This window comes from Hyperolius riggenbachi, chromosome 2 (genome assembly GCF_040937935.1).
Source record: "Hyperolius riggenbachi isolate aHypRig1 chromosome 2, aHypRig1.pri, whole genome shotgun sequence".
Lineage (NCBI taxonomy): Eukaryota > Metazoa > Chordata > Amphibia > Anura > Hyperoliidae > Hyperolius > Hyperolius riggenbachi.
Window position 1 is genome coordinate 223,445,740 of NC_090647.1, and position 25,838 is coordinate 223,471,577.

General features: G+C 46.7%; 1 protein-coding gene across 1 annotated transcript; it reads right to left on the reverse strand.

Annotated features, from left to right (window-relative positions):
• Positions 1–902: 902 nt before the first annotated feature.
• SOWAHC (sosondowah ankyrin repeat domain family member C) lies at positions 903–2,691 on the reverse strand. The gene has a single exon (XM_068268232.1). It carries the CDS (start codon positions 2,488–2,490, stop codon positions 1,108–1,110), a length of 1,383 nt encoding a protein of 460 aa, XP_068124333.1. The 5' UTR covers positions 2,491–2,691; the 3' UTR covers positions 903–1,107.
• Positions 2,692–25,838: the final 23,147 nt, after the last annotated feature.

The window sequence follows — 25,838 nt, forward strand, 5'->3', positions numbered from 1 at the left end:
GCAAGAAACAAGAGTGATAAGACAAGGTTTTTAAAATTTGTACAATGAAACCGGATCTAGCCTTGTATCACAGGACAGGCCCCCCTGGAGGTGTCTGCCTGTACCATAGATTTGAATGCTCACCCAATAAAGAGATGTTTACTTACTACAGGTCGGTGACCAGCCTTTATACCACACACACTATTATGCATGTTGCCTTGCTTTTTGAAATAAACCGAGCATACCAATCTCGGTTGTTCAACGTTACCAAATCTACCTAGCATGAGGGTCTAGCTAAACAATCTGTTTAAAGTATATTCAATCTACATTAAAGGTATCTATAAAATTCAATCTTTAGACTGTATGTGGTAGACCAGCAAGTACCTACAGCAAACCTACTGTCTACAGACTAGCCCAGAGACACTAGAGATCAATCCTTGGTGGTTGAATATGTGATACAGAGGTGAATAGAGTTTCTCTGTTCTCCAATCAAGACCCGCAATGATTATTGAAGATGCCATTTTACAGAGCTTGCGGCAACTAACACATTAAAATGGGATCAATCAAAATTGGTGACTACTGTGTTTGTCTGGCTGTTTCTCAGGCTGTCAAAGTCTGTGCAGACCATTTGCAACACTCTCAGGAGATTAACATCTCATTGATTATCTCTATTCAAAACTAGGCAAGTTACACTTCCCCAATTTTTTTGAATAATTTACCTCAATGAATCAGGTTTTCACATAAGATCATTCTTGCAGCAGGCCAGCTAAAACTATCAATACCAGCCATTTCAGATGAGCAGAGTATCAAGTCTGTGGTTACTTTTACAAAGATATGGGTAAGGTGCAGCATATTTATATAATATAGACAGTATGGTGGTACAAATAGTATTTCATAAATAGTCTATTATACAAACACCAATCCAAGTTGAACCCCCATGCTTTAAACTAGGTAAAATTACAGCTTGTAAAATTGGCACTCAGAACATTGGCAGCATATTTCCCATTTATGTTTAGCTGGTACAGGTGGAAGCTTATCAGATGGCTCCAAAACCGTTGCTTGTCTTTGCAAGTCACAGTGCACGGGGCCAAATCCATCATAACCAGGTGGCACAGCATTGTGGACAGGTCAGCCAAACACATTAGACTTGGGCCGGTTCCTCATTGGGCTTTTAAGGATCCTATCCTCCTCATCGTCTGGGTCCCTGGCAGACAAGTTACTATGGATGATCTGCGTCCTAAATCGGATCTTATTAAGCCGAGATTTCCCCCGGGTGCCCCCGGACCCCTTCCTGCTGATGTGGCCGCGGCCCCCGTCCTGCTCGTCCTCGGGCAGCTGGGACAGTCTGTGCACGATGAGCTGGGAGGGAAGCACTTTAGAGATGCGCCAGCGGCCAGAGCCTGAGCTCGCCCCGTCCTCCTCCTCCCCCTGGCCGGGCAATGAGCCCCCTACCAGCGCCTGCACGTCCCGGGCCGTGTCCGAGCTCAGGTACTGCCAGGCTTTCCTGCCACTGTAGTCCCGCACATCCAGGTCGGCATCGTAGGCGCCCACCAGCAGCTTGATGACCTCCAGGTGGCCGTGCATGGCGGCCAGGTGCAGCGCCGTGTAGCCGCCGGACGCCCGGGCGTTGATGTTTACGGGCACCCTGTGCTGGCGGGCGTGGCTGAGCAGGGCGGCCAGGAGCTCATGCTGCCCGTGCTTGGCGGCCCAGTGCAGGCAGGAGAAGCCGGTGATGAAGTCTCGGCGTGTGATGAGGCCAGGCTCGGCCAGCAGCAGCTCCTGCAGCCCATCCCAGCGGGCCCTGCAGGAGCTCAGCATCCAGGCGTGCTCCAGGGGCTCCAGAGACACCGAGCCGCCCTCCTCCTCCTCATTGCCGGACACGGAGGATGAGCTGTGCAGGGAGGAGCTGTCAGAGTCCCGCACCGCAGCCCGCAGCAGCACCCCTCCTGCTCCCCGCCGCAGCTGCGGAGACACGGGCTCCCGGGCCCCTCTGCGGCTGCTCCGGGGGGTCCTCCCGCTGGACTGGACGTCCAGGGATCCCGGCTTCACCGGCGGCTTCTCTTCCTCCTCCCGGGGCTCCGTCACTGAGATGCTGGGGACACCCACCGGGGAAGCTGCGCTCGGGGGAGACTCTTCTCCGGTGCCGCAATCCGTGCTGTCCCCCTGCTCGGAGTGCTGCTCCTCCGACGTCTCCTCCTCCCCGGTGCTGCTCGCCGCCTCGGCTGGCCCGTCTCCTGCAGCATCTGCCGCGGTCTCCCGCTGCTGCCTCGCCGCCTCCGCTGCTCTCCGGTACTTCTTCTTCAGACAGACGAATTTGACGCTATCCTCCTCCCGCACAGTGGCCACCTCGTTCACCATGTTCTTAAAGAGCAGGCGGGCGGCAGAGCGGGCCTCTCCGGGCGGCGACTCCGTCAGCAGGGCTCGGAAATGCTCCACCAGCTCCTGGTTTGGTACCCTGCCGCCCCTGTCGCTTAAGAACCGGATAATCAATTCTCGGCTTAGCTCAGACATCGCTAATGTGCGCAGTGACAGGTGAGTGGCGGAGGTCACATCACGGCAGCTCCTCCCTTCAGAGAGGCTCGGCGGGGGCGGCAAATACAACGTTGTCAGGGACAACAGCGCAATCGTGTCCTAGCAACCGCTGCAGCTTCCAGCTATGCTTCCCCCGCCTGGTACCCAGAAGACCTTACCACCGCGCTGGTGGTTGCTGCTTGAGAAAAGGGGTGTGTCACGCCTAGAAGTCTGTAGGCTGAGCCACTAACTGCTGCGGCCAATCACAGCACTCCCCTGAGCTTGCTGTATGGAGCTGTGTTTGAAGCCTTGATAACAGCTCAGCCGTGCTTGCAGCCAAATCCCTGCCTCCTGACTCACATTCTGCACAATGGATAATCTGCAGCACGATGAAACGCTGAATACCAAGAATTACATAGGTTTTTACTCAGAGGCCTTGCCCTGGTCTCAAAATCTTCACACAGGATTTGTGTAGGAAAATAGTGATACATGCAATCAGGCCAGAATTTACCTCACTGGAGCCTATAGACAGAGACAGAGCCGGGACAAGGTCCTCCAGCACCCAAGGCTGAGACACCAAAGTGCGCCCCTCCATCCCAGCCGTCACACACTGATTGCTATTAGACTAAGAGGCACCCCAGGGCCCCCAACACCTTAATCTCTAGTTATCTGGCTTGTAGTCACTTCCATGTATCTCCTTTTCTTATTTCTTTCTGCTTCAAACACAATTAGGAATGACAGCTGAATGAATTATGCGCCCCCTCCTACACTGCGCCCTGAGGCTGGAGCCTCTCCAGCCTATGCCTCAGCCCGGCCCTGGACAGAGATGTCCTTGCACCTCAAAACTTCTCCCTCCATGAACCTGCAACCCCCCCACCCCCTTTCCCCCAAACTGCAACGCAAGTGTGCTGGCTGTCCCAGCTGTCACTTCTCCCTTACTTTCTTTGCCTGTCAAGGGTAGCAGCAGCAGGTGTGCCTTAGTATTAGGTAGTCAAAGGTACCTAAGTATTAAGTAGCTAGAGCTGCCCACAAGTATTAAGTGGCTAGAGGTGCCCCTAGGTAGATCCTGTCAGTGGAATGCCAAGAGCATGGTGAGTAACCAGGGGCTTAGCAATAGGGGTTGCAGAGATAGCCACCACATCGGAACGCTCCCTCAACTACAGTATTAGCTCTCGATTGGTCCTGTGCTCATAATAATCACTTCTATAGATACTTTGAATAGTGGTAATCATTAACAAACTGTTCCCATCCCCTTCTTGCACCTCAGACACTGTAGTTGCCATTGGTAGGTTTTGGTGCGCCGTATGAATTGCTATGTATATAGTGCTTGGGGGGCCCCATTGTAAAACTTGCATCGGGGCCCACAGCTCCTTAGCTACGCCACTGTGAGTAACCTCTCATTTACTGTCTTATTAGGACTCTGCATAGGGAAGGAGGGATGGAGGTGCTCGGGGAGGGGGGTGAGCTGCATTTTCACCATCAGGTGCCTGTGGGTACGTGCCTACAGTGCCTTATGGTAAATCTTGCCCTGCATGCAATACACAAACCCTGACCAAATAATTCAGTTGGATGGATCACTAGTAATGGTGTATTTTGACCAAATGCAAAACAACCTGTGTCCTCCTCCCAGGGCTGTTATTGGTGGATTGGCACCCCGAACAATGCACCTTAGTCACAGTGGCGTAGCCAGGGAGCTTTGGGCCCCGGTGCAAGTTGTACATTGTGCCCTCCCCAAGCATTCTATTCATTACAATTTATATGGCGCAACAAAACTTGCCAAGAATATTCACAGTATGAGAGGTGTAAGCAGAAGAGGGGAATAGTTTGTTAATGATTATCACTATTCAAAGCACATATAGAAGAACATTATAGCACCATTGAAGAACTAATACTTTGACTGAAGAAGGGTCCCTAGTGGGCACCTCTGATGCAAGGGCCCTGATGCGGTTGCAACCTTTGCATCCCCTACTGCTATGCCGCTCCGTGTCACCAACCCAATTTGAAAAAAAAATGACAAGCAGATTATATCAATACCAGTGACAGGAAGATAGTGTTATGCATGCTAGGCACACACCATACAATTTTCTGGCAGATTTATCTGCTAAATCGATTATTTTCAACATGTCCAATCTGAATTTTTATCGATTTTACGATCGTTTTCCATAGAAGTGAATGCAAATCGATCGGAAAAATGATCGGAAAAATGAAAAATCAATCAAAATTCAGATTGGAGTTGTTGGAAATAAAAGATCTGGCAGGTAAATCTGTCAGAAAATTGTATGGTGCGTGCATAGAATTAGGTAGTTGCTTGTGGTAGGCTGGTAGTGATCAGTAGATTCTAGTGACAAACTGGTAGTAATGTCTACATTCTAGTGGCAGGCAAATAGTGATCGGTAAATTCTAGTGGAAGCAGTGATCACTTGATTATAGAGGCTATAGTGGCTGCTAGTAAAGCCTAATACACACGTATGAGGCATGTCACCCCGCTTCACTAGCCTTCAGGCTAGCAACGTGTCCTTTGCTATGTGGGAGGTGGACAGCTGATGGAGCAGCGTGGCTTCAAAGCAAACCTGAACTGAAAATGAAAAGTCACAATAAACATGCACATGTCATACTTACCTCCTGCATCTACTCATCAATTTATTTATCCTCTCCCCCGTTCTGTTTGTTCACTGTATTCGATGGAATTCTCTGTCCTCCATTTTAAAAATAGCGATGACCTCATAACAGCTTCCAGGTCAGCACACTGTTAAACTGTAATATCGCCCACTTGAGCCATAGGGAAACATGGACAATACAGTACACATCCGTTGTCCTTTCAGTTATAATGGACAGTAATTGATATATAACTGACAGCAACCGATATATTTCAGTTCTGACAAAATCCTGTCCGAACTGGAAGGAATCATTGCTAGAAGAAAATGGTGAGCTTCTGAAAGGAACTGACGGCAAGGTAAGCATGTAGTATTTATTTGCAGGTACATCATGTGTTTATTTTAAGTAATTGTACTTGGTTCAGGTTCCCTTTAAGGTCACCTGGCAGATGGGTTAAGTGGGGAGGACAATGCCCTAGGCCAGCACTCAGCCGAATAGATCTGCCAGGTTGACTGCTGGCCAGGAAATCGGGGGCTGCTTTACACACGTTAGATTATCGGCGGGGGGTGGTGGGGGAGTTGGGTGGTTTTGTAATTGGCCACCTCAGCCGAGTTCCACATAATGTGTACAAGGCTAAAAGGACAGCTGAAGCTAGAGGGATATGGAGGCTGCCATATTTAATTCCTTTTAAGCAGCATCAGTTGCTTGACTATCCTGCTGATCCTCTGCATCTAATACCTTTAGCCATAGACCCTGAACAAGCAAGCAGCAGATCAGGTGTTTCTGACATTATTTTCAGATCTGTCAAGATTAGCTGCATGCTTGCTTCTGGTGGGGCTGCAAGACAACTGGTGTCCATAGGTCTCACACCTCGAGTTCCTAAACTGAAAAATATTTTTAAAGCAATAGTCTAATGTCTATATATAACTTTAAATTTTAATATGCTTATGCTTAGCTGTGCTTAAAACAACTTAAATGGGGCTCACAACGTACCTGAGTGTCACTCCTATCATGCAGTAGGGATTAGGATCTTTTGTTTTCTCCTCAGAGGTTGTTTACACGGGGGTCCTTTTACACCATATCAGCTGCTGTCAGTTGTAACTGAAAGGACCAGGGGAGTAGCAATAGGGGTTGCAGAGGTTAAGCCTGCATCGGGCCCTTGGGCCAGAGGAGCCCTGTAAGACCCTCCCTCAACAACAGAACTAGCTCTCGATTGGTCCAGTGCTCATAATAATAACTTCTATAGATACTTTGAATAGTGGTAATCATTAATAAACTGTTCCCCAGGGGCGTAGCAATAGGGGGTGCAGAGGTAGCGACCGCATCGGGGCCCTTGGGCCAGAGGGGCCCCGAAGGGCTCTCACGCAACTACATAATTAGCTCTCTATTGGTCCTGTGCTCATAATAATCACTTCTATAGATGCTGTGAATAGTAGTAATCACTAACAAACTGTTCCCCATCCCGTTCTTGCACCTCTGACACTGTAGTTGCCATTGGCAGGTTTTGGTGCGCCGTATCAATTGTTATGTATAGAGTGCTTGGGGGGGCCCCAATGTAAAACTTGCATCGGGGCCCACAGCTCCTTAGCTACGCCACTGCTGTTCCCCATCCCCTTCTTGCCCCTCTGACACTGTAGTTGCCATTGGCAGGTTTTGGTTCGCCGTATCATTGTAAAACTTGCATGGGGGCCCACAGCTCCTTAGCTATGCCACTGGAAAGGACAACTGATGTACAGTCCAGTGTCCATGTTTTTCCTATGGCCTCTTTCACAGTATATGCTGAAAAATTGAAGCTTTTTCACAATGCATTGCTATGGAGAACAAATCGCATTAAAATGCAACGCATAGCAATGCATTAAGTGTAAAAGGACCCTTGGGCTACATTCAAAGTGGTGTGTTGAAGTGTGGCATAATGGTTGGTTTGTAACGTGCTTTCTGCACCACTTATGTGATGTTCACAGTGCGGCAGGAGTGAAGCGGTATAAAGGTGTTTGGGAATATCATAATGCACTGAATGCAATGCCTTACTGTTAACAGAGACTGCAGGGGCGTAACAATCACCCCCGCAATGGCTGCAACTGTGGATGGGCCAGTGGGGAATCGGGGGCGGCTCTGGGGTAAAAGTTGTGCAGACACTTATAAAACTGGAGATCATTATGGCTGATCGTCACCTTTATATTTATGAAGAAAAGCTGATCTGTAGAAAAGCTCCTTTATTTCTGCAGACTAACCACAACTTTTATAAATAAGCCCCTTAACTTCCTCCAGTCCTTGTAATATTCTTACAAGCAGTTTTATAATGGGTAGGGAAATAGAAAAGCTATGCTATTCTCCTGAATAAGGTATAGTAGTCATTGTTGGGCTCCATAGTCTTATGGGACCAAGAGCAGGAGCACCCCCTGCAGTTAGGTTTTACAATTTTCTTGTTTTGTTGTGACATTTTACTACAGTATTTTGTTTTAAATTAGGGATGTGCGAGTGGAATTTCCAAGTTCGGTTTCATGGCAAATGGCAGCCAATTCTCGCCATGAAGCCACATTAGGTGAGAATTTTTTTTTGTAGAAACATTTGGAAATAGAAGTAAACGTATTGTAAACAGATGTAAAAATGCAAGTACAATCTTTTGAGAGATTCTAGCCCGTAATAGTGATTAACAGATTGCTGGCAGATTTTAAATACAGTTAAATGAAATGTATCCTTGAAATGTATCCTTACCCACGTAGTGTACTAGCTGTACATATATCCCCAGCAAAAGCAATGAGTTTGCTACCTGGGCCAACAGAAAACCCCAGGGCACATTGCAATGCTTTTGCTGGAGATCATTGCACAGCCACAGTAGGGATTCTTGGCAAACTAAAATTATTTTCCGTAAAAACATTCATAGATAGAGGTGTAATGATTGTAGATACTTCTATTTACAATTGTTTCTCTATCTGAATGTGCTTGTTTAACAAAACAGATTTGAGAGATTATGGAGGACCAATCGGAAGTTCAACAAAAATGTTGTGCAACTGCCAGCAATGATTTCGCTAATCCCTAGTCATAATCATAGACCATGTATGAGAGAGTTCTAACAGCTATCTGTCAGGAGTCTAGGGTGTATATGGCGATTCTGACGTGTCACCAAAGTATCTGGAGTGCCAAATCATCTCGGCCAAGCACAGGCCGAGTGCATAATCCTCCACCCCCCCCCCCCCCCACTCTATAGGAACAGAACGTGTGACTAGCAGCGTGTCTGTACAGCACTTGGCCCCTAAATGTTGCCCGAGTGAGCATTAATAGATAAATAATACAATAATAATACAATACAATAACATTTGTAAAGCGCTTTTCTCCCATAGGACTCAAAGCGCATATAAATAGGCATCTGTGTAGCCTTTTTTGCTATCAAAGGTGTTGGTTGACAAGTCCTTTGTTGTCATCAGATTTAGCTAGTTGAAATCTATGCCCCACTTGTGGCCGCTTAAGCCTGTCAGGGCGTAGATTTCATTTCAATTTACCTAATGTGATGGTCTAACTTGTTTAAAGAGATACCTCTTTCTTCCTGTCCACTCTTTTTACATCTGTTCATTGCTGGCTGCATTCCTTGTGTTTGTTCATTAACAAAAATAGCAAGAAGTTTTAAATCAGGATGATACCATTTATTGGCTAACTACAAATGAATAAGAATAAACAAGCTTTCGGCCTTGCAGCGTTCGTCAGGTTTACATCCTGTTAGTTTGCAAGCTGGTGGTACAGACAGCTTATATACATGCAACATCAAAAGGGAAAACAGATATTTTTTTCAAGCATGAATACGTCATTAAGATGCCTTAATTCAAACAGACCATCTAAATGGGGTAAGATAAGGATCCTTGTTTACTCCATTGCTCACAGACCTGGTATTAGGATTGACCCAGAGGTATCGTAAATTCTTAGTTTATAAGTTCAGCTAGAGTGGCTTGAGACAGTTCAAATATCATCAATCTCATACCAATATAGAAAGTTGTTGTCCTTATTCAAACCCTTCTCCACAGCTTTGAACCAATTTATAAATTTTGTTTCTGCTATTAATCGGTATTAATTTAAAATAGGTAATTTATAGTTCTGGATAAAGTCTGCAACAAATAATTACATAATCAGACCATTACATAATCCAGAATAATTTTAAAAGAGAGTTGACATAAGGGCAGTGGTGTAGCTAAGGAGCTATGGGCCCTGGTGCAAGTTTTACATGGGGCCCCTCAAAGCACTCTATACATAACAATTGTCATGGCGCACCAAAACCTGCAAAGGACAACCACAGTGTCAGAGGTGCTAGAAAAAGAGAAGAGAAAAGAGAAAAAAATACATTCGCCACAGAATGTGGTTCACCTAGTTGGGTGGATCTAAGCAGTTTGATCAGCTGGTAATTTACAAATCTCTGATTTACTGTGATTACTTTTGAGCATGATCATAACAAGCTAATCAGAGATGTACAAATGTATTTCCTGATCAAATTTTTTTCTGACTTCTCATAGACCTAAGCATCATTCATTTCTGAAGGAATGCTCCCTAATTATGTTATTACTTGCTGCCTGATTATTATATTTGGAAGACACGCCTGTATAGTTTCATTATTTAAGGGACAAGCTGCACAGTTAAATACAAAATAAATTTTGAAAGTATGTCACTGTATAACTCACCTTTTGCAAAGCCCAATTCAGGCTGGCAACATTTTGTGCAAAGTCCTGCTACCCTCCCACTGAGTGCAATTTCAGTGCTTCAATGATTGTACTAGGTGCTGTTTCCTTTAGGCCTCGTTCACACTATCTGCATTGCTGTGACTGCACTTTCTGATGTTCAGACTACGATGCGCTATCGCACTGCTGCATGCATCTTTCAGCAAAGTGTAGCACTAACCCATTCACTGTAGTGACTGAGATCAGCAGTGCAATACACGGCAGGACAGATTGTGTGCGATAGCACACGTTGCATTCCAATCACACGGCCATCTGCGTTGGACAGTGTGAATGTGGCCTTAGATATGCTGCTGTAAATGTGCAGGTTCCCAGCTATTTTCCCAAGCTAAGCACATGCTGCACTGCCCCTGCGTTCCAACACTTTATTTGCGCACTAGGTTAGGATCAAATTGGTCTATACTGGTGTGCAGTGGCTATGTCTGCTATGGCAATTACTATGCCCCTGTGATTAATGAAAATGTGCGCTAGACCTTGTACACATGGTAGATGGTCGAGACATCAAGAGTGCCAGATCATGTCGACTCAGCTGTCTTCCCTCCACATCAATAGCCTATAGGCCAGCAATGTGTCTGTAAAGAGCCTCCGGGGCATTTCATACAAATGAAATAAACCAACTAAATTAAGCCAATCAAAAATAAATTGATATTGCTGCTACAATAAAGCAGTCATGGTATTTTATAAGTCTCAGATGTACATATCACATCAAGCATTGCTTTTTAGTAGGGGGGCTTTTTGGTCTCTTTTAGTCCCTGTAACGATCGGTGTAACACAGAGAGGGTCTGATTACCGGTGATCTGCAGTATCACCGAAAATGCAGAATATACCCGATTATTGATGATCTGCAGTATCACCGATAATCAGATATATCTTCTAACCTCTGGACACCTGAGAGATGAGAGTGTTTGGTGCAACAGTAATACTTTGAGGAAAGCACCCGTAAGATAGGTGCTGGACAGTAAGAGCTACTGCTGAGGATCAGATTCCTTCCACAAGTCTGATACTCCCCAAGGGGCGGAGCCAGGCTGAGACAGTGGGAAGGACAGAACGTGAGTGACACCAATGGCAGTGTCACTAACGGATCTGTGAACTATCTCTTAACAGGAGAGATAGTTCTCGAGGTCGGACAGGCCAGGTCGTAAACACATGGACAGATACAGTACAGAGACAGGAGACAGATGCAGAAACATGGGACTAGCAGAGTTTGGCAACAAGGTATCAGAAAGACAAAGGTACAGAATCAGAGATCAGAAGAATGGTCAGGAAGGCAGAAGGTCATAACAGATAATCAACAATGCCTAAGCTTGAGTGTGAGCTCCAAGATTCTCACACTCCAGGAACTAGACTAGATATTAGCAATAATACAGATGGTACTGAATTCCTAGACTAAGGTGTGAGTTCCTTGGCCATCAACACCTTGGAACCTGGTCTAGATAATAATACAGATAATAACAGAATTCCTAGGCTAAGGTGTGAGCTCCGTGATCATCAACACCTACGAAACTGTCTAATAAACACAGATACTGACAAGGTCTGAGTGCTACCACGTAGTGATCGCAACGCCAGACACCAGATGAATGACCAGCACCCAGTATATATACACCAGCGCTCTCCAGCGCCTCCCCTAAGTGCTGGACCAATGAAAGTATCTGAAATTGTCAGCTGACCAAGCCGGTCAGCTGACAATTTCAGATACTTTCATTGGTCCAGCCATAAAGGCCCTGCCTCTCTGCGCGCGCGTGCGCGTCCTCCTAAACCAGTGTGGACTACCAGTCCCAGCCACACCAGTCATGAGTTGTAATGTTTCTGCTGTGTTGGATGTGGAATCCGCCGCACCGATGTCCATGCGTGCGGCGTTTTCTCCGCATTACTGAGAGGAGCAGGCCTATGCGTGCAACTAGCCGCATTGGACGCGGAATCCGCCGCCCTGTTGCCTGAGCATGCGGCGGTTTCTCCGCGCTCCGACTGCGCGCCAGCTGCCATGTTGAACGCGGAGTCAGCCGCCTTACTCTGAGTATTAGCGGCGGCTTTTCCGCGTTTCCTCACAGTACCCCCCCCCCCCCCCCTGAGGAGTGGACTCCGGACAACTCCTACCAGGTTTCTCGGGATATCGAGTGTGGAATTCCTTTCTTAATCTGTCCGCATGCATGCGACACTCAGGTACCCATGTTCTCTCCTCCATACCATACCCCTTCCAGTGTACTAGATACTGTAGTGAGTTCTGCACTACTCGTGAATCTAAAATTTTCTCTACTTCATACTCAGGTTGGTCGTCGACCATCACAGGAGGAGGAGGAGTGATACCCACATGGACTGCTGGTTTAAGCAGGGATACATAAAAAGATCTTACACCACGCATGCTAGCAGGAAGATCGATGGCATAAGTAACATTGTTGATCTTCCTGGTCACAGAAAAAGGGCCCACAAACCTGGGACCTAACTTGGGCGAGGGTTGTTTCAGGGTTAAATGACGTGTGGACACCCAGACCAGGTCTCCTGGTCGGAACTTCCACTCTAAGGATCGTTTCTTATCAGCTTGACCTTTCTGACTTTGAAAAGCCTTTTCCAAATTGCTTTTCATGATCCCCCAAATGACTTTGAACGACTTTTGCCAAGCCTCCAGAGCTGGAAACGGAGTGGAGGCTACTGGCAATGGGGAAAACTTGGGCAACTTTCCAGTTACCACCTGAAACGGAGAGAGCCCAGAGGAAGAGCTTTTCAAATTATTGTGCGCAAATTCTGCATATGGCAAGAACTTGACCCAATCAGTTTGCGCTTCTGCCACATAACACCTCAAAAACTGTTCCAATGACTGATTATCCCTCTCCGTCTGACCATTGGTCTGTGGGTGGTAGCCTGACGAAAATGACAGTTCCATGCCCATTTGATGGCAAAATGCCCTCCAAAATCTAGAGACAAATTGGACTCCCCGATCTGACACTGTTTTCCGGAATGCCATGGAGTCGGAAAACGTGGATGATGAAAAGATCGGCCAACTCCTGGGCCGAGGGGAGTCCTTTCAAGGGCACAAAATGGGCCATTTTACTGAAACGGTCGACTACCACCCAAATGACCGACATGCCTTCAGACCTGGGAAGCTCACCTACAAAATCCATGGACAGATGGGTCCATGGTTCACTCGGGGTGGGCAAAGGCTGCAACGTTCCCACAGGTGCCAGACGGGAGGGTTTGCTTTTAGCACACACTGCACACTCTCTGACATACTCCTTGCAGTCTGTTGCCAAAGAAGGCCATCAAGCACATCTAGCAACCAAGTCTTGCGTTCTGTAGGCCCCTGGATGCCCAGCATTCTTGTGTGAGTGAAACATCTGCAAAACCTGGAGACGAAAGGGCAGTGGCACGAACATAACCCCTTTAGGCTTTCCCTCAGGGACATCCTGCTGGAAGGGACCTAAAGTCTCCGTCCAGTCCTTCCAAGTCTCTGTAGCTCCCAGTACTACTCTCTGTGGGACAATGCTCTCTGGGTCTGCGGGCTGTGTTGTCTCCGGCTCAAAACATCTGGACAAGGCATCCGCCTTAATGTTTTTACTACCCGGAGTGTACGTAATTACGAATCTAAATCTCGAGAAAAACAGTGACCACCGAGCCTGACGGGGACTCAATCTCTTAGCCCCCTCAATGTATTCCAAATTTTTGTGATCAGTGTAGACTGTAATCGTATGTTCTGCTCCTTCTAACCAATGACGCCATTCTTCAAAGGCCAAGTTAATGGCTAGGAGTTCCCTGTTGCCTATATCGTAGTTTTTCTCTGCTGGAGAAAACCTTCGAGAGAAATAGGCACACGGGTGCAATCTTTCCTGCAGCCCAGAGCGTTGAGACAGCACAGCCCCTACTCCAACCTCTGAGGCGTCAACCTCTACAATGAATGGATAAGAGGTGTCCGTGTCTCAATATGGGTGCAGAGCAAAACAGTTCTTTTAAAGTGGAGAAAGCGGCCAGAGCTTCGGGGGACCAATGGTTGGTATCTGCCCCTTTTTTTGTGAGACTGGTGAGGGGTGCTATCACTGTGGAGTACCCCTTTATGAACCTTCTATAGTAATTCGCAAACCCAAGAAATCTCTGAAGAGATTTGAGTCCTACTGGTTGGGGCCATTCCAGAACAGCAGAGACTTTGGCGGGATCCATAGAAAGGCCCGAGGTGGAAATTATGTATCCCAGAAAAGCGACGGATGTCACCTCAAAAATGCATTTCTCCAATTTAGCATAAAGCCTGTTTTGTCTGAGCTTGTGTAGCACGAATTTGACATGATCCCTGTGCTCAGAGAGGTTGTCTGAGAAGATCAATATATCATCCAAGTATATTAGGACAAATTTACCCAACACCTCCCTGAAAACTTCATTAATGAGTTCCTGGAAGACGGCCGGGGCGTTACACAACCCGAAGGGCATCACCAGATACTCGTAATGCCCGTCGGGTGTGTTAAAGGCCGTCTTCCATTCATCGCCCTCTCTGATCCTCACCAGATTGTATGCACCTCGCAAATCCAATTTTGAAAAAACCTTAGCATTGGTGACTTGAGTGAATAAATCGTCTATCAAAGGTAACGGATAACGATTTTTAACTGTGATTTTATTCAGTCCCCGGTAATCAATGCATGGCCGAAGGCCTCCGTCCTTTTTTATTTTTTTACAAAAAAAACCCTGCTCCGGCAGGCGACCGGGAAGGACGAATGAAACCCTTAGCTAAGTTTTCACGAATATATTCTTGCATGGCCACCTTTTCTGGCCCAGACAAATTGTAGAGATTACCTCTAGGGGGCATACAACCTGATCGGAGATCAATCGGGCAATCGAAAGGGCGATGTGGAGGTAGTTCATCGGCAACTTTGGGACAAAACACGTCCGAAAACTCCGCATATTGTTCCGGAACACCCTCCACATGAATCCTGGTCTGGCTTAAGGTCACCTTCACCAAACAATGACGAAAACAGTGGGCTGACCAGCTCGTTAGCTGACCGGTAGCCCAATTTATCTGAGGGGAGTGAAGGTGCAACCACGGCATGCCAAGGATGATTGTGGAGGTTGTCATGCGTAATACGAAAAACTGCAATTTCTCTCTATGCAGCACCCCTATAGTGACTTCCACCTCCGGTGTCTGAGACAGCGGATGGTTACGCTGTAAAGGGGAATCGTCCACTGCCGTAACCTGCAGAGGTGGCTTGACCGGGGTGAGTGGAACACCCAATTTCTTGGCAAATTCGTAATCCATAAAATTTGCCGCTGAGCCTGAATCAATAAAGGCCTCAGAGACTTCAGATTCATCCCCCCATTTGATCATACAAGGGAGGAGTAACCACTTATCCTCTAGGGGTAAGAGCTGTACGCCTAGGGTATTACCCCCAACTACTCCTAGGCAATGGCGTTTCCCGACTTTTTAGGGCAATTTCGTACTCTATGACTCCCCTCTGCACAATAAAGACACAACTGTTCAGAAATCCTGCGTCTCCGCTCCACCTGGGACAGTCTAGACCGACCAATCTGCATTGGCTCAGGGGAAGGTGAGACAGGAGGAGGTGGAATCACCGGAGGCGCAGCGTAGGACACCATTTTAATGTTGTTTCTACCCCGAGTCTGCCGTTGATAACGCAATCTGCGATCAATCCTGATAGCCGATGAAATGGCCTCATCGAGGGTTTTGGGCTCGGGCTGACTTAACATAAGATCAGAGACTTCATCTGATAACCCTCATAAGAAACAGTCTAAGAGAGCATAGGTGTCCCACCTGGCTGAAACTGACCACCTCCTAAATTCAGCAGCATACTCCTCGACCGGACTCTTGCCTTGACGCAACAACTTGAGCTTCTGCTCAGAAGTCGAGGCAATGTCTGGATCGTCGTAAATTACTGCCATGGCCTTAAAAAATTCGTCTACAGAGGATAGAGCTTAATCCCCAGCGGGTAAACTGTATGCCCAGGTCTGGGAATCGCCTGATAACAAAGTCTTAATAAACGTGACCCTTTGGGTCATGGTTCCTGAAGATCTAGATCTCAACTCAAAGTATGGCAACACTCTACTCCTAAAATTTCAAAAGTCAGATCTGTGACCGGAAAACTTTTCAGGTACAGGCATACGTATGTCGCACCTCGTCCACTGCCGTCTGCAGGGTACGTAAAGAACCGGACAAAGCGTCAATCATAGCTTTGTGATTACCCAGCACTTGGTTGGTAGAGTCCACCGAAGTGGTAAGTGCGCCCAGACGGACAGTGTGTGCGTCCATTTGCATTTTTTGGGTCTGGCGTTCTGTAACGATCGGTGTAACACAGAGAGGGTCTGATTACCGGTGATCTGCAGTATCACTGAAAATGCAGAATATACCCGATTATTGATGATCTGCAGTATCACCGATAATCAGATATATCTTCTAACCTCTGGATACCTGAGAGATGAGAGTGTTTGGTGCAACAGTAATACTTTGAGGAAAGCATCCGTAAGAGAGGTGCTGGACAGTAAGAGCTACTGCTGAGGATCAGATTCCTTCCACAAGTCTGATACTCCCCAAGGGGCGGAGCCAGGCTGAGACAGTGGGAAGGACAGAACGTGAGTGACACCAATGGCAGTGTCACTAACGGATCTGTGAACTATCTCTTAACAGGAGAGATAGTTCTCGAGGTCGGACAGGCCAGGTCGTAAACACACGGACAGATACAGTACAGAGACAGGAGACAGATGCAGAAACCTGGGACTAGCAGAGTTTGGCAACAAGGTATCAGAAAGACAAAGGTACAGAATCAGAGATCAGAAGAATGGTCAGGAAGGCAGAAGGTCATAACAGATAATCAACAATGCCTAAGCTTGAGTGTGAGCTCCAAGATTCTCACACTCCAGGAACTAGACTAGATATTAGCAATAATACAGATGGTACTGAATTCCTAGACTAAGGTGTGAGTTCCTTGGCCATCAACACCTTGGAACCTGGTCTAGATAATAATACAGATAATAACAGAATTCCTAGGCTAAGGTGTGAGCTCCGTGATCATCAACACCTACGAAACTGTCTAATAAACACAGATACTGACGAGGTCTGGGTGCTACCACATAGTGATCGCAACGCCAGACACCAGATGAATGACCAGCACCCAGTATATATACACCAGCGCTCTCCAGCGCCTCCCCTAAGTGCTGGACCAATGAAAGTATCTGAAATTGTCAGCTAACTGGCTTAGTCAGCTGACCCCCTTCTGACTGCCATAAAGGCCCTGCCTCTCTGCACGTGCGCGTCCTCCTAAACCAGTGTGGACTATCAGTCCCAGCCACACCAGTCATGAGTTGTAATGTTTCTGCTGTGTTGGATGCGGAATCCGCCGCACCGCTGTCCATGCGTGCGGCGTTTTCTCCGCATTCCGCATTACTGAGAGGAGCAGGCCTATGCGTGCAACTAGCCGCATTGGACGCGGAATCCGCCGCCCTGTTGCCTGAGCATGCGGCGGGTTCTCCGCGCTCCGACTGCGCGCCAGCTGCCAAGTTGAACGCGGAGTCAGCCGCCTTACTCTGAGTATTAGCGGCGGCTTTTCCGCGTTTCCTCACAGTCCCCTATACTTTCCTAGTGGTTTGGGTCATATCTGTGACTGTATATCTTATGTGTACACAGGAATCTTTTCTATATTATAAACATCTCTGTTATAAGAATAAAGCCAGGTGATGTGTAGTTGTGTCACTAGTAGGGATGGTCAATAAGATGCAAATAATGCTTTCTAAACAATTTGATTGTAAAAATCGCTTCAAAAGATCGTATTTGGTGAACATTTTTTACCTTTAATGGACACCTTAATATGTACCCACAGTTAGATTGCCTAGGGCCCAATTAATGTCCTTTGTTCCTGTCTGCACTCTCTATAAGCACCCTTACCAAGGACTAGTTTTGATTTCTATTTAACAGCCACTCTACAGCTACTGTATAGCCTAAGTTTAGTTAAAGGGACCCTGAGGAGTAAAAATAAATGAAATCGCTACTTACCTGGGGCTTTCTCAGGCCCACAGTAGGTCGGGAGGTCCCCGGCGTCCTCCTGGCTCCTCTCCCGGTCCCGCTGCCGCATACAGCACCGGCGACACCCGGAACGGTGCTGTCAGGCTGCCGCTTCCTTATCTCTGCCGCTGCCCAGATGACGGGCAGCGTGACAGTACTGCGCATACACGGTTTAACTGTCATGCAGCGGCCGGCGTGATGACGCGCAGCGTCAGAAATTAGGAAGTGGCAGCCCGACACCCGTTCCGGGTGTCGCCGGTGCTGTATGCGGCAGTGGGACCAAGAGAGGAGCCAGGAGGACACCGCGGGAACCTCCTGACCTACGGTGGGCTGGAGAAAGCCCCAGGTAAGTAGTGATTTAATTTATTTTTACTCCTCGGGGTCCCTTTTAAAATGCATCTCTGATGTGCATAAATAAAAAATACAGAAGTATGCTAATGCTTAGCTATTATCAAACAGACAATGTGCTTACACGTTGTCTGTTTGATAAGATTCACTGGATCCTGTATCAGTTGGTTTTCAGTGCATAGATCGGCCCCTTTGCAGAAAATGGCCCTGGCCTTTTTCTGCAAGGTGTCAGGGCTACACGCTGAAACCCGGATGATATAAGGCTTCCGGAGAATCTTTAAGGCTTAGTTCACATCTAAAATTGAAATCACTGACACCAGCGTGTGTAAGCGCTTTTTCAAAGCGATTCTATTTTTTCACTTCTTGACGTCAGTCAGGAAGTGAACTCTTTCACCCGGAAATAAATAAATACAATGTATTTTTTCATAAAAGCCTGAACGCAATCGCCGGATGTGACAATCCAGCCTTGTGATCCCGTCTTCAAGACGTTAAAAGACCGGTTGCTGGATCGTCAGAAGAAGGTAGTTAATGTGACAGAGCGTGCCAATCCCGTCTAATCTGCTCCCATTAGCATTAGCAGGAAGTACAGTGAGAAGACTGACAATAAAGATTGGTTGCACAACTGCTGACAATGGCCTCAATTCACGGAGCTTCATCAAACACTTTATCAAACGTTTGATAATTTACCTCATGGGTAAAATCTAATTTTGAATTCACTAAGGTGTTGTAAAACATTTGATAATGAATGAATAGTGAATTCAAAATTAGATTTTACCGATGAGGTAAATTATCAAACGTTCGATAAAGTGTTTGATAAAGCTCCGTGAATTGAGGCCAATATGTAATGTGACAATCACTCACCAATCCGTATTGCTAGGCCACCGTTGCCATGCAGGTCTCATGCACTAGAGACTTCTGGAGGCAAATTCACTGTGTGCGTAGTATACAGTTAAGATTGGTTGGAGGTGCCCATACATGTACAATCCCGATTGTATGTACAATCTGTAAACAAAAAATATCGATTTCACTCTGGAAATCGGGTAATTTCACTGCCACCACTCTCCGATTTGATAGGTCGAAGAGACCCCAATGCTATCATAATACGGTAGCCAGCCCAATTACGTTCGACATGCTCCAGTCACCATTCGGGGAATAATCACTTTCGAAGGCTTAAAGACTGTGAGCAGTGTGACGTTTAAAGAAAGGTTACTGGGTCCATATATGATACAATCTCGATTGTATGTCCAATCGATAAAGTAAAGTTATTGATTTTGCATAGGAAATCGGGCACTAGTTAATCCTAGAAGGAAGAAACGGTTATTTACAAATAGCTAGCAAATCAACAAATCAACAATTTATAAGAAAATAATAAAACAATGTTGTAGTATGATTCTCCAGTGGGCAGATTCATTGTAGCAGCAATCAGATGACCAGAACAGGCACAAGACTGAACAATAAAATCGTTAGTTTTATTCTAAAACTACATACACACAGCATACTTTAGCCCACAGGTAAATATACCTGTCCGGCAGAACAGATTGGTTTGATAGAAAGAGAGTACAGATGAAAAGAAACAGAATGTCTTAATGTACAATTCAAACACCGTTATTGGTAGTCCATGCGGCAATCGCAAGTCTTTGGCGGAAAGTCCAAGATGGTGATTGCCATGCCTTTGTGAAAAAAGATCCAAGTGCTTTGCCAGTGTCCAGCTGGCTGTCCGATGTTACTAGACAAAGATTTCAGATGATGGACTTTGGACCCTGGACAACCCACCTGGGTCCAGTTAAGTTATACCCCTTACTTCAGCAAGGAGGAGTTAGGGCAGGAATCACACACCTCTTTGGAACCTGAGAGGAGCCAGCCCCTTCTCATGGAGACCGAAATATATCTGAATCATGATAGGTACAGTGGCTTGCAAAAGTATTCGGCCCACTTGAAGTTTTCCACATTTTGTCACATTACTGCCACAAACATGAATCAATTTTATTGGAATTTCACGTTAAAGACCAATACAAAGTGGTGTACTCGTGAGAAGTGGAACGAAAATCATACATGATTCCAAACATTTTTTTTTACAAATCAGTAACTGCAAAGTGGGGTGTGCGTAATTATTCAGCACCCTTTGGTCTGAGTGCAGTCAGTTGCCCATAGAAATTGTCTGATGAGTGCTAATGACTAAATAGAGTGCACCTGTGTGCAGGGCCGGATTTAGGGCAAGGCCACCTAGGCCATGGCCTAGGGCACCACAGGATGAAGGGCACCAAAGCACAAGGCTAAACTGGTGCAGCATTTGCAAGCTTGCAAATGCTGCAATGCAGTGAGATCAGGCGGGCACCTGACCACGGCACTTTGCTGCTAGCCGCCTGTGCAGAAGCCACCTTCCTCTCTGTGCCTGTTCTCTGTGCCTGTTTGCATTTTGGCTGACGGCTATGGACTTGGGCAGCATCGGAGACTGAAAGGAAGAGGAAGCTTCTGCAATGGAGACAAGTGGAGAAATAAATGGCACAGATGGCTGCTGGGGTGTAAAGGCGAGCTGGTTACCTATACTGAAGGGGGAAGCGGAGGGAGGGATTAAGGGAGTTATCTGACCTATACAGGAGGGAAAGGGGGGAGGAGTCATATGGCTACTTATACTAGAGGGAAGGGGGAGGGATAATCTGGCTAGCTATACTGGAAGGAAAGGGGGAGGAGTCATCTGGCTACCTATACTAGAGGAAAGGGGAGGGGTCATCTCGCTACCTATACTGAAGGGGGGTGGCTGGTGGCAGTTGCCTAGGGCGGTAAAGAGTACAAATCCGGCCCTGCCTGTGTGTAATCTAATGTCAGTACAAATACAGCTGCTCTGTGACGGCCTCAGAGGTTGTCTAAGAGAATCTTGGGAGCAACAACACCATGAAGTCCAAAGAACACACCAGACAGGTCAGGGATAAAGTTATTGAGAAATTTAAAGCAGGCTTAGGCTACAAAAAGATTTCCAAAGCCTTGAACATCCCACGGAGCACTGTCCAAGCGATCATTCAGAAATGGAAGGAGTATGGCACAACTATAAACCTACCAAGACAAGGCCGTCCACCTAAACTCACAGGCCGAACAAGGAGAGCGCTGATCAGAAATGCAGTCAAGAGGCCCATGGTGACTCTGGACGAGCTGCAGAGATCTTTAGCTCAGGTGGGGGAATCTGTCCATAGGACAACTATTAGTCATGCACTGTACAAAGTTGGCTCTTATGGAAGAGTGACAAGAAGAAAGCCATTGTTAACAGAAAAGCATAAGAAGTCCCATTTGCAGTTTGCTACAAGCCATGTGGGGGGCACAGCAAACATGTGGAAGAAGGTGCTCTGGTCAGATGAGACCAAAATGGAACTTTTTGGCCAAAATGCAAAACGCTATGTGTGGCGGAAAACTAACACTGCACATCACTCTGAACACACCATCCCCACTGTCAAATATGGTGGTGGCAGCATCATGCTCTGGGGGTGCTTCTCTTTAGCAGGGACAGGGAAGCTGGTCAAAGTTGATAGGAAGATGGATGGAGCCAAATACAGGGCAATCTTGGAAGAAAACCTCTTGGAGTCTGCAAAAGACTTGAGACTGGGGTGGAGGTTCACCTTCCAGCAGGACAACGACCCTAAACATAAAGCCAGGGGAACAATTGAATGGTTTAAAACAAAACATATGCATGTGTTAGAATGGCCCAGTCAAAGTCCAGATCTAAATCCAATCGAGAATCTGTGGTAAGATCAGAAAACTGCTGTTCACAACAGCTGTCCATCTAATCTGACTGAGCTGGAGCTGTTTTGCAAAGAAGAATGGGCAAGGATTTCAGTCTCTAGATGTGTAAAGTTGGTAGAGACATACCCTAAAAGACTGGCAGCTGTAATTGCAGCAAAAGGTTGTTCTACAAAGTATTGACTCAGGGGGCTGAATAATTATGCACACCCCACTTTGCAGTTATTGATTTGTAAAAAATGTTTGGAATAATGTATGATTTTCGTTCCACTTCTCACGTGTACACCACTTTGTATTGGCCTTTCACGTGGAATTCCAATACAATTTATTCATGTTTGTGGCAGTAATGTGACAAAATGTGGAAAACTTCAAGGGGCCGAATACTTTTGCAAGCCACTGTATTCTATCTCCAAAATCATACAGGTTATGTTAAATCTAATAACAGTTTCAGGTTGTTCAGAATTTTTCAAAAACAATGCTATCAAACTGGAGGGGTCATACCCCTGGGGTATTAGAGGGTTACTTTAAACCGGTCTTACTTCAGGTCTGGGAGTCCTATTATTTGGGAAACCTCTCAGAACCAACGTCCCACGGAATCCCACAACCTGTGCCGATTTGATGGGCATAGAGATTTGCTATGCCATGAATTATGAAGAAAATGTGAAGAAAATATGGATATTGGGGATTCCTGTCGCGAACCTCCGATTTTCGGTTCGCGAACCCCGTTCGCGGACCTTCACGGAAGGTTCGGTTCGCATAAAAGTTCGCGAACCGCAATAGACTTCAATGGGGAGGCGAACTTTGAAAACTAGAAACATTTATGCTGGCCAGAAAAGTGATGGAAAAGATGTTTCAAGGTGTGAGATCTTTCAGTGACTACAAGAGGGGGGGGGGGGGGGGGAATTCAAAAATACCTTATAGTTTTTGAGAAAATCAATTTTAAAGTAACTCCTTCTGACCGTGGGAAAATTAAGCGCCCGCCGACTTTAGCAGTTAATAGCAAAGCCGCTTTAAAAGCTAGAAACCCCAAACTTGCAGAAAATGTTAAGAAGAACAGTGGGAATAAGAGGAAAACATTTTTTTCAAAAAGACCTTATAGTTTTTGAGAAAATCAATTTTAAAGTTTCAATGTAAATTCTCCTTCTGACCGTGGGAAAATATACCCCCGCCGGCTTTAATGGTTAATTGCAAAGCCCCTTTAAAAGCTAGCAACACCAAAATTACTGGGAATGTTAAGAAGTGGGAACAAGAGGAAAACATTTTTTATCAAAAAGACCTTATAGTTTTTGAGAAAATCGATTTTAAAGTAAAAAAAAAAAAAAAAAAGAGTCGATTCATAAAAAAAGAACCGATTCATTAAAAAGATCCGGCTCATTCATGAGCCGTTAGTATAGCAGAGAATGCGTCCTCGGAAGGACGTGAAGCTGCTGGCTCCCGCTGCTGTCTCTCCCCACCTGCCTGCACCTGTCAACCCCCACCTAGGCTGGGGAGAGACAGCGGGAGCTAGCAGCTATGCATCCGAAAGGACGCATTCTCTGCTATGGGGGGGGGGGCTTCGGAGATCTTCAATCAACTTAATAGAAGATCGCAACATAAGAGGATACAGTTCGTTGGATCAATTACCGTGGATATTGGCGTGGGAATTTTTTTTAAAAGGTACAGGTAAGTATTTCAGGTTAACCCCCTTGGCGGTATGAAAAATACCGCCAGGGGGCAGCGCAGCAGTTTTTTTTTTATTTATTTTTTTTAATCATGTAGCGAGCCCAGGGCTCGCTACATGATAGCCGCTGCTCAGCGGCATCCCCCCAGCCCCGCCGATCGCCTCCGGCGATCAGGAAATCCCGTTCAAAGAAGGGTACAGAGGGTGCTGCAGCACACAACAGGAAAACAGTGACAGGGGCTCTTGGTTACGCTTTAACACGTTTAAGCTCACCAACTGCGCCAAAGTGTCCCTGATCTGGTGAGTCCTACTCTAACCAGGCAAAAATGCTACTTTTTATCAGCGTTCTAGTGGGAACCATGCCAAAAGCCCAGGGGTCAGCTAAATGGGAGAAATGAAATTAAAAACACCTCACCTTCTACCAGAGCCGGATTAAGGCTAAATGGGGCCCTAAGCAAAGTAACTGATTTGGGCCCCCCATCATGTCGTAATAGAATCAGAAGATGCAGCTGCACAGCAACATGCCGCACACACCGGGGCAGCCGAGCTACTGGTTGCTATGGGCAACAGCCCGTTTTTCTCTGTGGGTGCACAATGCAGGGAATAGCAGCGGCAAAATGCAGAGTGAGAGATGAATGGCTGGGACATTTGCGCTCAGGGGCTGGGGCACCCCTGGGAAGAGGGCGCCAGATATCACAGCAGCAGCACTTTCCCCCTGCATCTCCAGCCTGGAAATAGCAGAAAGCTCTAGACACCGCCAAACTGGAAGCCGTTCCCCAGACAGAATTACATAACCACCCCCACCACCGAACAACCGATTTCCTCCCAAACTAGACAGCCACCATGCAGCCTCCATCCTAGTGAATACGGTAGTCCAGCAGAGAAGGCAGCCACAGCAGGGGAGAATGACAGCACCAGATGACTCACATTCACCTATTGCAATCCAAGCAATAGAGGTCCCGTCATCCGAAGCCCATCTGTCTCTTCTAGAGTGCTCTGTTACTACTACTATTACTACTTCCTGTCTGATCTGAGAATCAGGAAGTTCAGAGCGAGCGGCTGCACTGTAGAAGAGACAGGTGGGTTTCAGATGACGGGATCTCTATCGCTTGGATCATGGATAGGTGAGTGAGCGTTTGCCATCTGCTGCTATCATTCTTGCTGCAGCTGTGGTTCTCTGTGGGAAGGGAAGGCGGAGTGGGCAGCGGCAGAGCGCACAGTAACAGGAGGGGGACCTAGGAGGAGAGCCTGGCTCTGAAGACAATCAGCAGCGCACGGCATCTTATGACAAGACAAGACAAATAACATTTATATCGCACTTTTCTCCTGGCGGACTCAAAGCAGCCTTCAGCCACTAGGACGCGCCCTATAGGCAGTAGCAGTGTTAGAGAGACTTGCCTAAGGTCTCCTACTGAATAGGTGCTGGCTTACTGAACAGGCAGAGACGAGATTCGAACCCTGGTCTCCTGTGTCAGAGGCAGAGCCCTTAAAGGGACTCCGAGCAGTGCCTGTGGGTATGCCTTTAAGCATACCCACAACTAATTAATTACATCCTCACACCTACCAGCATGATGTTTGTAATTATATCCCCCGGGTTCCTTATATTTCATTGCATTGTGCTGAATCGAGCTGCCGACTTGGGAGAAAAGTCATCCTGTGGCCGCGATTTCGATCAAGCGAAAATAGCGAAAACTAAAAGGCATAGGGTGGCCATTTATATATCATTGGAAAGAGGAGAAAGAGAGCTTTAAAATGATATGCATCTTTCCATAGTTACTGCACTGCTTAGAGTCCCTATAACCATTATACCATCCAGCCACCGCTGACAGGATGGCGAGGGCTGGTTTATGTGCTGATGGGGCCCCTTTGACTCTGAATGGGGCCCCAAACGACTGCTTTTGTTGCCTGGTTGGTAATCCGGCCCTGCCTTCTACTAGCTACTAACTGAACTATGAGCACTGCTCATTTATATGCTTAACTGTGCTAGAGATGGGTGTGGTTATGCACGCTCACAGGGGAAAATAACATAAGCCAAGGGATGAGCAGCACAAACCGAATTTTATGCAATACTTTGCAAAGCATGCACGCAGCACTGGAGAACCCCAATCTCCATAAGAAATATATAAATACAGAGGGTGCTGCAGCACACAACAGGAAAACAGTGACGGGGCTCTTGGTTACGCTTTAACGTGTTTAAGCTCACCAACTGCGCCAAAGTGTCCCCGATCTGGTGAGTCCTACTCTAACCAGGCAAAAATGCTAGTTTTTATCAGCGTTTGTAGTGGGAAACATGCCAAAGGCCCAGGGGTCAGCT